At 39.6% G+C, this 11,818-nt stretch overlaps 1 protein-coding gene across 1 annotated transcript in view; it reads right to left on the reverse strand.

The window, feature by feature from the left end:
* Positions 1–11,471, reverse strand: part of pex7 (peroxisomal biogenesis factor 7) — a 50,318-nt gene extending 38,847 nt beyond the window's left edge. The window contains exons 1-6 of the mRNA XM_080514195.1: positions 11,379–11,471; positions 10,222–10,411; positions 9,465–9,522; positions 9,157–9,307; positions 8,613–8,690; positions 8,417–8,525 (exon numbers count right to left, since the gene is read on the reverse strand). Of these exons, the coding sequence (XP_080370321.1) occupies positions 8,417–8,525; positions 8,613–8,690; positions 9,157–9,307; positions 9,465–9,522; positions 10,222–10,327 (502 nt within the window). The 5' untranslated portion in view covers positions 10,328–10,411; positions 11,379–11,471. The remainder of the gene's footprint in view (positions 1–8,416; positions 8,526–8,612; positions 8,691–9,156; positions 9,308–9,464; positions 9,523–10,221; positions 10,412–11,378) is intronic.
* Positions 11,472–11,818: the final 347 nt, after the last annotated feature.

Below are 11,818 nucleotides of genomic sequence, written 5' to 3' on the forward strand. Positions count from 1 at the left end.
ACTGTATGAATGTACTGAAGGAGAGAGGAGCAGATCTGCTGTTCTGTGATTAAGTGTTCCCCGACTTCGAAAGCCATTTTGTTTAGCTTTGATTGGAAAACCTCCTTCAAACTCTGAGCAATCACAAGTGCATAAAAGTAATTTCCTGAAACTGGTGTTTGAACCTCAAAGAGGCTTCAAATGACATTTGGGACGTTCCGTGGTTTTTTACATTGGGATTTTTTTCTTTGTGTATAAATGGGACACTTTTTCTGTGGTCGCTGGGGAACCAAAAACTAATCATGATGGTTTTTTTTAATCTCATGAGACCATTTTCAGCAAAAATTTCAGCCAAACTTGTACTAACTTTTCATTCTGCCAGGTTAAAAGCTTTGAATGGAGGTCAACATCACAAACACAAGTCACAAAGCATGTAATAGTCTCATTAATGTATCTTTCTATCTATCTATCTAACTGGAAAACGTCGAACCGGCTTCTCCTTCAGGTTCACCCTGCGGCTCCATAAAGACAGCTGACATTACAGGCAACAAAGCAATTTCAGAATTGCAATTTCCAGAATGGAACCAGGATGTCCAGTAATTCATGCATGTATGAATATTTGTTGTAAAAAGTAAATCTTATTAACCTCAGTTCTATCCGACCACAAGAGGTGCAAAAAGAATCCATAAACGTCGGCTTGCATGGAAATGTTTCAAGTGAAAATGCATCTTTTGTCGCAGAAAGTTTCAGGTTAGCGCCGCAAAGTTTTTAAAACAATGATATATGTTTATAACAAAATTGCAACAACACTGAAAAAAATTTTTGTTTTCATACAGGGTCATGAGTGGGTGCTGTGGTTTGTTTTTGTAATGAAACCACTTGCCTGCACGTAGAGATATACGCTATAAACATTGACAATTACTGGTGATTCGCAACTATAAAATCACCAAGTCAACTGGGAGTCATGACACTTTTTGTTTTTGTTCACCGACTCACACATGTGCAGAAGAGCTATTTAGAGTTTCTGCCGTCTACACAGAGACGGAGTCGGAGTATTTTCAAAAAGTTATGTTGTCTCCCATTTCCATGCAGTGTGTTTTCGAAAAGTTCCACATCGGGAGCCGTATTCAAAAACCTGCGTTTTCACTGCATCCGGCCCCTTTGTCATGTAAAACGGACAACCGAAACGCAACGAAAGTTCTCCGTTTTCACTTCAAAACGCTGCAAACACAGCCTCAGAATTAAAGAAAATATTTTAGTGTCTTTGATAATGTAGAAATTCAAACCAGTGGAAGTAATTTCACTTATATAATGTGTTTTCACCTCAACCTCAAAGAACCTGCAATGTGCGCAGCGTTCCCTGTTTGTGCACCAGACTCAGATTAGTCTCAGCCATTGGGCACCATCTTGTTCTATCCACCTCACAGCAGCACTGCTGGACTCTGATTGCTTCCTGGAAATGGAACTGTTTAATCGCCGGCTCCAATGTGAACAGGAGCCTCGTCACTGCTGTTAAACTGCAACATTTCAGCTTGTATGTTGTGTGAGTGGAGAGGATAGAGTTGTGCAAAGAAAGTTCAGAGTCGGGATGAAGGGGCGACGGTCGCGTTGGGCCTTCAAGTATGGCGGCCCAGAGGGGTCATGTCGACACAAGAAGAGCGTGAAAGGTAACAACAACACTGTAAATGACAAAATATAAATACAAATACTAGAATTTGACAACAAGACAAAAACAAAAGCAACATTGCAAATGCAAAAGCCACAACAAAAATAGACAAATACAAACATCCCAACGCAAAATCAAAGGAAATAATGAGAATACAAAAAAAGCCAAAACAAAAAAGTACAATAGGCATGACACAAATATAAAAAGCCACAAAATGAATGTAAAAGTCACAACAACCAAAAATACACAACAAGAACACACAAAAAGCAAAACATAAATACAAAAAGCCACAATAAGATTAAAAAAAGTCAAAACACAACACAAAAGTCACTAAATGAATACACAAAGGCCACAACACAAATACACAAAAATCCATTTTTAAATAAAGTCAATGCAAAAACACAGAAGTCACTAAATGAATGCACAAAAGCCCCAACATAATAGAAAAGTCACAACTCAAATACACTTGCCACAGCAGAAATGCAAACGCCAAGACAGGAATTCAAAAAGCCACAACATAAACACAACGAAACCTACAAAATGAATACACTAAAGCCACAACAGAAATTGAAATAATCCCCGCACAAATATAAAAGTCAGAACACAAATACACGAGTCACACTACAAATATGCAGACGTCAAAACCCACAACAAAAGCCATAAATATTCATTGTTCATTTAAGACTCAACCACAAAGATTTTCACCGGCCACTCAAGTAACTGCCTTCTAAATGTTCAAAATGAGACATGGAGATGACACCACACTCCACACATATCATGGTTTCACACATTCATCATGGTAGAAACAGTTAAAACAGAAACATCAATGACAACTCAGTTCCACTTTAGTGTCCCAGGGAGCTTTCTAAGTGCTGACGGAGAACATGAGATGGACAAAACGAAGAGGGATGCAACAATTAACCCCCGAGAGGCTCGGCTCATTAATGATCCGGCAGTTTGAGGATGTGCATCATAATCCTACAGCTCGATCGTTCTCCGAGGCGACTGGCGATAATATCACGGACATCGTTTTCAATCATTTCTACGCATCTGAGGCCCCGTGAAGACGAAAAATCTTTGTTGGATTTTGGGTGTCCGTTTACACGGCAAAGGTGCCCGGAGCCACTGAAATCTATTTATATCTCATCTCTGATTCACACAGTTGCTGGTGCGATTCCCCATCTCCCACTGTCCAAGTGTCCATGAGCAAGACACCGAACCCCAAAATGGATGGACTGAGCTCCTTGCAGTGGCACGCCTTCATTTGTGTGTGGATGCGTGTGGAAAAAAAGCGTCATTTACCATTTAACATTATGGAAAGAAAGTGCAACTTATACTCATAATTCTCACAATTGACTGGAATATAATGAAATTGCAAATATAATCATCTTCGCACATTTTTTTACATTTTGATGTCTTTCCTTTCCATTTCAACATATCGACAAATTGAAAAACCAGCTCTGTTCTTGTCATCGGTCTCGACTGTGTCCTATCCAAAACGACAAGCTAATGTTTGAACGGGGAAAAAAAAAGATTTGTTTTTGTTTTCAAAATAGCCAAATCAACAATGTACTTGATTCTCTTTGCTGAAGTGAAACAACCCGTGTCGTAGCGACTCATCACGGTTTACTGACTCAGAAAAAAACCCCAAACCGTGTGGTTATCACAGGATGCTCCGCTCTCCCGTCTCTCTATCGATCACTGGCCGTCTTCTCATTACCGCTCGGACCGAGCCTGCAGCGGCGCTCTGATGCCAGACCCTCCATCAACACCGACCCCACAGACGGGGTGCCATCACCTCCACGGGCGCTTTAAAACCTCCGATTGTGTGAGAAAGAGTGAGAGAGAGCTTGATGGAAGGTGGACTGTTATGAGAAAGCTCTTGATTCATCTTCATTCCCTTTGGTCACATGTCTTATAAACTGGGTTTCACCAGGATGTTAGTCAGACACCATTCAGATACGCAAGATTCTAAAAGACTACGTAGGAAACGTTGACGATGTCGGGCCACTAGTGGCTTTTGTAATGAAACCACACACGGACATTAGAAAAGATGAAGGTGGTTTGCTGTTACGGATGATTCGCTTATAAAACTTCCAAATCCCAAAGGCTATTTTTTAAATTAAGAATTACTTTTTTATGAAAATATGTCATATTTTGGATCGCAAACAGTTTGTGGTATAATCACATCGTGTTAAAGTAGGATGCTTTCTGCTAATAACGATGGAATATGTGTAATAACATAATAATTGACAGTATATAACGTGTTCTTTGGCATATGTTTGAAAGTCTAACAGTAGAAAATAGAACTTTCTGTGCCGCCAAGGTTAAACCTGCTGCTGTTTGTCAGTCGTGACTGGAAGTAGAGGAGGAGCTACAGTTCTGCTTCGGCCAAAATAAACTTTCCCCGAGGAAACGACACCAACTCACACCGAGGTGGACAGCAACAGAATGGTGTCGGCAGTGTGTGTGTGTGTGTGTGTGTGTGTGTGTGTGTGTGTGTGTGTGTGTGTGTGTGTGTGTGTGTGTGTGTGTGTGTGTGTGTGTGTGTGTGTGTGTGTGTGTGTGTGTGTGTGTGTGTGTGTGTACACTGGGCCTTTGTCTCTGGCTGCTATCAATTATTTAACCAGACTCTACCTGCTACCATGGAACAAACACAAACACATATTTAACTGAGGTGTGTGTGTGCGTGTGTGTGCGTGCGTGTGTGCGTGCGTGTGTGGAAAATCTGACAGACTGTGATGTTTGAAATCGAACTCTTATAAGTCCAAATCACTGTTGAATTTACACACACATAGACAGAATTTGGCATTTCTTCCATAAATTTTAATATTTGTTATATAAGAACATAATTCTTACAAATCTTGACTGTTTCCGATCTGTAATGACTTTAAAAATATATAAGTACATAAATCCAATGCTTTTTTTGGGGTCTTTTTTTGTTGTTACTGAGTGTCTTGTGTTATTTGAGCTGCTGACACAAACTAATTTCCTGTAAAGGATCATTAAAGTTCTTTTCTACTTCATTCTATTCTCGATGCTGCATCAGTCATCAGCTCAGGTGCACTGGAAATATTTAATGGTTTTCTAAATCAGGTTTCTCCTGCGTTTTCAACTAAAGCTGACTTTTGCCCATTTCTGTGGATTCATCCCTTCAACTCTTGCTTTCCACAAGCAGAAGCGAAGAAGTTGACTTCTGCTCGTTCCCGTGTGATCTGCCACTTGACACGATTGCAGGAGGTTTTCGCTGAGGTGAAATAAAGTCCGACTGGGCCCCCGGGGGGTTGAGAGGCTAAATAAAACAAGGCAAACGGTGCTCAGCCTAACTACCTGGACCTGGAGATAGATTGGCAGATAAACAACGAGGCGGCTTTGTTCTGGTGTCGCATCACTTCTGGTCAGCCGGAGCCGCTCCAGACCTGAACCTCGGGCTGCTGCAACGAGCAGCACCTTAAATAAACCGTTCGGCAGGAGCGGCTCTTCCTACGCTTCACAGATTAGTAGTTTGGAAGACTTTACTTTCCGCTTGTTTTTCTGCACCACAACTAAAGGCTGACTCATGAGCCTGACACTGTCTGCATCTACCAATCAAATGTAATGAGGCGTCGCGTCATTAAAAAAAGCTAAATACAGTGACCAGGACAAAAACACTAACATGTGGCCTTTGCACAGTCTCATTAATGCACTTTAGCGTCTTAAATCAATGCTGCTGTGGTACTTCCTCACGTGTGAAATCAGTAATATTAAGACGTTAAAAGTCAGATAGTTTACTATTAAAAGTATTCCCTCATTTCGACTCGGATCTGAACAAACAAGCACAAACAAGTTGGGACACGTGGGGAAGTGAGCAATTAACTAACCCACTAACCAATAAACTAACCACTAAGTCAGGAACCACAACCACCATAGACCCACTCAGTAAATAAGTAACTAATTAAATAGGTAACCAAATTAGTAATCGAGTCACTGATGGAGAACTTACATGAATAAATCAGCAAGTAAATAAGCAAATTAGTAAGTTAGTTGGTAAATAAGGAAATCTCCAAGTAAGTAAATAATGAAATACAGAAATGATCAACAATGCAAATAAGTAAGGGAACAAGTAAATGAATAGGTACTTTTTGTTTTAATCAGTAATTCAGTAAGGAAATAAGTAAGGAAATAAGTATATCACTAAGTAAGTAAGTAAATCAATAAGTAAATACATAAACAGCTAAATCAGTCAGTAAATACAAAAATCTGTGAATCAGTAACTATGCAAACAAGTAAATGAATAAGTCAATAAGTCAATTGGCAAATAAGTAAACAAAAAAGTAAATAAGACATTAAATCATGGAATAAGTAAATAAATAAGTAAAGCAGTAAGCTGGTAAATTGCTAAATTCCTAAATAAGTAAGTAAATAATTAAATAAGTAAGCAAATAGGTAAATATGTAAATCGATAACTACACAAATAAAGTAAATGTTTGAATAAGTAATCAAGTAATAAAGTAAGGGGCTCATATAAGGGGTCAATGGTGTCGTGTCGGAGCTCACTTAGAGTCTGATCTGCACGGGGATCTGAGGAGCCCACTTTCAAATCAACCTTTATTTACACTGACGGGAAAAAAGTAAATCAGAGTAATTAATCAGTAAGTAAATTAGTAAATAGATGAGCAAGTAAATAACTAAATAATCTAGTATATCAAGAAGTAAGTTTGTGAATCAGTGAGCAAGTAAATTTGTAAGTAACTCAGTAAGTAAATACGTAATTCACTAAGTAAGTAAATGAGTAAATAAATCATTAACTAAGTAAATAAGTAAGTAACTAACTCAGTCTTTCAGATTCCCCTCTATTTATATGTCAGGATGACGACACACGAGAAATTCAAGCTGTTTATGCCTCTGATATAAATGTTGAGTCTGTTGCTGTAGAGTTCAAGTTTTCAATATGAAAACATTTGCAGCTCAACGGCATTAAAAAATATCTCCTGAAAACATTTGCATACATTATGTACAAAAACCTTCAACCAGTGCAACGCTACAAATGCAGGATGTTGTCTTTCCCCATTCATCAAAACTAACTTTTAGGTTTAATTCCTTGAAAACATTCAGGTGAAGTTTTCTTTCTGAGTCATTATAACAGTTCAAAAACTTGTACACTCACGGTGAGAATGTCGCTGGTTCCAATCTGCTCGGGCAGAAGAAACCAGGAAGTTACAAGCAAAGTAAAGGCTTTGCAGGAATCAGTGATGACATTAAATATTTAACTCAATCAGAATTGTTTATTAACTAATTTCCAATATATTTTAGTCGTTGTCTTAGTTGCGTTAGCTTGTCATTGATATACATATTTGATTGTATTTTTTTCTGTTTACTTGTTCTGAAATTCATTCATATAATTCATATAAGATTTCTTTGCAATTTTGGTGCAATTTTCTTATATGTATTGATCACCCTCTTAATCATGGTTGTATTTTTTTACATTTTCATTACAAGTTATTGGGTTTATTGCCTTAAAAATGGGCAAATGTATGACAATATTCTTTGCTGCAGGGTTCCCACTGCCAGAACCAGAACTGCCCCCCCGAGGGCAACAGGAGCTTAACGTCTTCCCGGCTTATAAAATCTGATCGGAGATTTCCGCTCGCTCCCGCAAACCAATTAACCTAAAGTCATTAGGCGAGTTGTTGGCAGTGTGCTCCACAAACTGAAGACAGCTGCTGCTGGGCCCGTCCAGCGACAATCTGATCGGCTCCGCCCCCCTCTGATAAAGTTAGAAAATAAAAACAAAGGCAGAGGAGATGATTCCGATTACCGATTACCACAATTGATTCCGATTCTGATTACCACAATTTGTGCATCCCGAAATTTCTTCGGATATTGTTTTTACAGAACTCTTCACAAACTTGCAGTCAAAAGGAAACAAAATTGAGAATTTATTAATGACATTTCAACAACTTTGAACACGAAAATTTGATTTCGCCCCCAAGTTTCACTGTTTAGAAAGTAAAGTTGCATGCAGTATGGTCACCTGAGGCTTGGATTTAAACTGGAACTTGCACGGGTTGAAGCGCCACAGTAACACTGCCACACCGCCCCCTTGCGGCAGAAGCATGTCAACACACTCCACAGCCCCAGTGTGGTGGCTCCACGTGGTTTTCATACGATCACATCAATTGAATCAACTCAAATTTTCATTCAATAAAATATTTCAATACTCCACCAACTAAAACACGTGTCGCTTTGCCTTTAGTTGTGTGCAGCACTTTGGTTCGGCTGTAGTTGTTTTAAATTGCTTTAAAATAAAGTTGAGTTGAATTTGTCTGGTTTTGTTGGTGGTTTGTGTTTTTCTTCTGTAATCTGTTTATTGTGCACAGTTTGACATTGTTTCACCTTCATGCAGCCAGGTGGACAGTCACTGCTATCAACTGCTTTACTTGTATGTGTATGTGACAAATAAAAAATTATCTAAACTCTTCTAAAACCAAATTTTAAAGTAGGCCCTCAAAAGTCCATGTTTTTTTTTTATCATTATTTTTCACTTGCCATGAGACTTCAGTGGATTTTTTTGTAATGCTTTTCTTCATAATTGCGAAATAAATTACAATATTAGATTCAAAAGTGACGATTATAGGTTGAATTCCAATTAGCAGGAATGTCTTTAAAAAACACCAGCGAAGTAAAAACTTCAATGAGTCTGAATTGAAAATCAAGATGTAGATCTTAGAGGGGAGTAAAATAATTCAAGATGTGAATGGAATCCCATCTGAAGAGCACGTGAGGACTCACCTGAGGCAGAAGCGAAGCATCCTGGGATATGTGGAGACCAGATGGCGCTGTAGACGACTCCCTCATGACCCCTGAGCGTGGCCAGCGACCGGCCGAGCGTCGGCTCCCACTGGGGGGGGAGAGAAACCAGGAGACCCTGTTGAGATGTGAGGGAATCGAACGGGACGGATAAAAAGCGACAGAAAGAGGATCTGACCACTTTGGCGGTTTGATCCCACGATCCAGAGACGATGAGGTTTTCTCCTCGGGTCTGACTCCAGTCCACCGCGTACACCTGCACCAGAACGAGTCGGGTCAGTTCAGTCAGACTGGATTCAACTGGCAGGGTGGCGGCGAGACGCAGCAGGAGAGGAAACGGGATCAAAACGAGGAGTGAAGAGACGCAGTGAATAATAAAGAGCATTACAATTCAGAACAAATAAAACTGCAGTGAAGTTTCAATCCTTTTGTGGCGACAAGCAAAATGATTTAAAAAAAGCAAACAATTGAATAAAATATGAAATTACTTTTTATAAAATAGTTAAACAAATACTGAGCATTTTAAAATTAGATGAAAAACATTTTTTTTATACAAAAAAAGGTCAATAAGAGGAATAACATGATAAAATAACTAACAACAGCAAAAAAAAAAAAACAATTAAATCTAAATCATGACTACTGAATTGATTTACATTGCCTAAAAACATTTAGTGTGTGTGTGTGTGTGTGTGTGTGTGTGTGTGTGTGTGTGTGTGTGTGACCTCCTGCGTGTGCTCCTTGGCCACCCTCAGCGGAGCGTCCTGATTGGCCGTGTCCCACAGCTGCAGGCTGCCGTCGCCGCCGCCGGCCACCAGCACGTGCTCGTTGACTTCGCTCCACGCCACGTCGAACAGACCGTCGCCCCACTGCCAGCTGACGACCGCGAACGCAAGACAAGGATGCAAAAGTCACGACACACATTGTCTCTTCTCAAACATTTGACTAAAAGAAAAACGGCAGATTGACTTGTTGAATCCAGAATCTTCCAAGAAAAAGTGAAGGTCAGACCGCAGACGTTCAAGACGTTTACCTTCTCACCGGCTCCACGCCGGTCTCCGTCTGATCCAGCACCAGCAGCGTGCCGCAGCCTGCACACACACACACACACACACACACACACACACACACACACACACACACACACACGCACAGGAAGAGTTCCTCATGAAGCTCCTTCACTCTGATTCGTTAAACCACTGATCAAAGAAATGAGCGTGATGTCCACACCATGACAAAACTACATCACAAAAAAAACAAAAAAAATAAAGGCAGAACAAATTCTCACAAACATTCAGGACATTTTGCTTTTGGGTGAAATTTATGGAACATTTTAAAATGTCATTTCACAGTGATATGCCATCATCATTGCTTTTCAATTGAAGCGCTCAGTGATGAGTTCCTCTCCTCAAACAATTAATGAAGGAATGACCAACGAGAGTGGAAGGTTTTCAACCTGCTGATGACGCTCTGAGCTCAGACTCTTCCATCTGAGAACGTCGCCATTGTTGACTCATGACGTCAAAATGTGAACCGCATGAAGAGGAGAACTGTTTAATACGAAGTGAACCTGGACATTTATTCATGGATCAAACGCCTGTTGTGAATTTTGCCGTGAACCTTCAAAGTTACAACACGTGTTTCAGAAGCCGTGCGCTGTGCTGAGCCGTCTGAGCCACCGTAGTTCTGACGTAGTTGTGAATTTCTCTTGGAGATCATTAAAGTATCTATCTATCTATCTATCTATCTACCTCTTCTCGTGTCTCGTCCAGCTGCGGCCGGTCACTGACCTGTTATCCCGTAGTACTGCGAAGCCGCGCAGGCCAATCTGTTGGGTAGGAACGGGGAAACTTCCACGGCATAACCATGACGGGCCGGACTGCGGAAAACCTTCATCGTGGTCAACTGCAGCAGCACCTGCAGCCCGTCCGGGTCACCAACGCAGCACCGTCTCTTCTGTGTCCTCAAGACAGGAGAGTCCTAAAGTAGCAAGATCACAAAAACAGAACATTTGTTTCAAATACACATTCAGCTTCTACATTAGTTTCATTCAGATTAGGACTCAAGGAACTGGAGCTCATACAAGCTTGACCAGATTTCTCGTGTTTTTTCGTTTTTAAGCAGTATTGGAACTCCATTGTGGAAAAATACATTGGATCACACTTTTTTTTATCAAGCTTTAAAACAATAATTTAAACCAGATTAAATAAATGTCAGTTGAGTATTTTTGTTATTCTGGAAAAAGACAGACAAGATCTACAGCAGAGGTGTTAAACATATTTTTAGTTCACACATCTTTTCACAAAAGCAAACAATTACTATCGAGAATGACAACAATCTCAACATAAAGCCAATTTTATTGACACCTTCTGGTGCAAAACACAGCGACGTATCCCCATAAAAAAACCTTCTCCTATAAGTTTTCCATCATGCATGTTTTCAAAAGTCACCCTGACGGCCCTGGCATACAGACTAAATAAACGGCAACACTGCCATTTTTCCTGATTTTAGCTATTAAATAAGGACTTTCTGCTTCACCTGCTAACCTGGATCAAGCTTCACTACATTGTCTTGAGTAGTTTTTAATGTATCTGGTATTTTCTGGCAAATACCTGGCAGAAAAATGCATAAGACGCCAAATATTCAACAATTCTTAAAGTTTTTAAACAATTTTCACACTACAGTTCTAACCAGGATGAATGATTAGTTGGCTTATTATTACTCTTTCTGTAATCTTAGCCTAAATGTAAAAGGTCTGGAATGTCTAAAATCACTTTTGACTTCACTTCATCTCACAGATGTGATAGAATCATTTAGAAAAAAAATGTAAGCTATTAAAAGTATACAAGTTCTCCACATTTATTGAACTGGGAGATTAAATAGATATTCAGACATTATGGTAACGATAATATGACAAAGTTCAATATTAATGGAGAAGAAAAATTACCAATATTCCACTGAAAAGGGTTAAAATGTGACGATTACTGGAAGCAGAAAGTCACTTTCACAGCGCCACGTCCCTTTCAATTGTCAAGAGACGCAGGAAGAGTGTTTATAGATCCACAAAGTGAATATTTATCCGAATAAGTCTCTTCTGTCTGCTCACGCTGTTTCACATCATTTCACTTCCGTGTTTTGATCAGCTGACTCAGGAACCCGGATGTTAAGTCAACATGGAGAGTGGCCGCGAGATGGCAGTGTTTCTAAGAGAAATGATTCGCTGTGTACAAAGAGGACAAAAGAGGGGTCTATTTTGATCGTTTTTTTAGAACTTCCGTTCTGTTTTGTTACCGTTTAGTTGTAAGAAATTATGACAATAAAAAAAGCAGGATTCACTGGTTGATCTATTTTTTTGAGCTAAAGATTAAATTTTCAATTTATTCAGGG

Source organism: Blennius ocellaris (genome assembly GCF_963422515.1).
Source record: "Blennius ocellaris genome assembly, chromosome: 18".
In the NCBI taxonomy this organism is placed as follows: Eukaryota; Metazoa; Chordata; class Actinopteri; order Blenniiformes; family Blenniidae; genus Blennius; species Blennius ocellaris.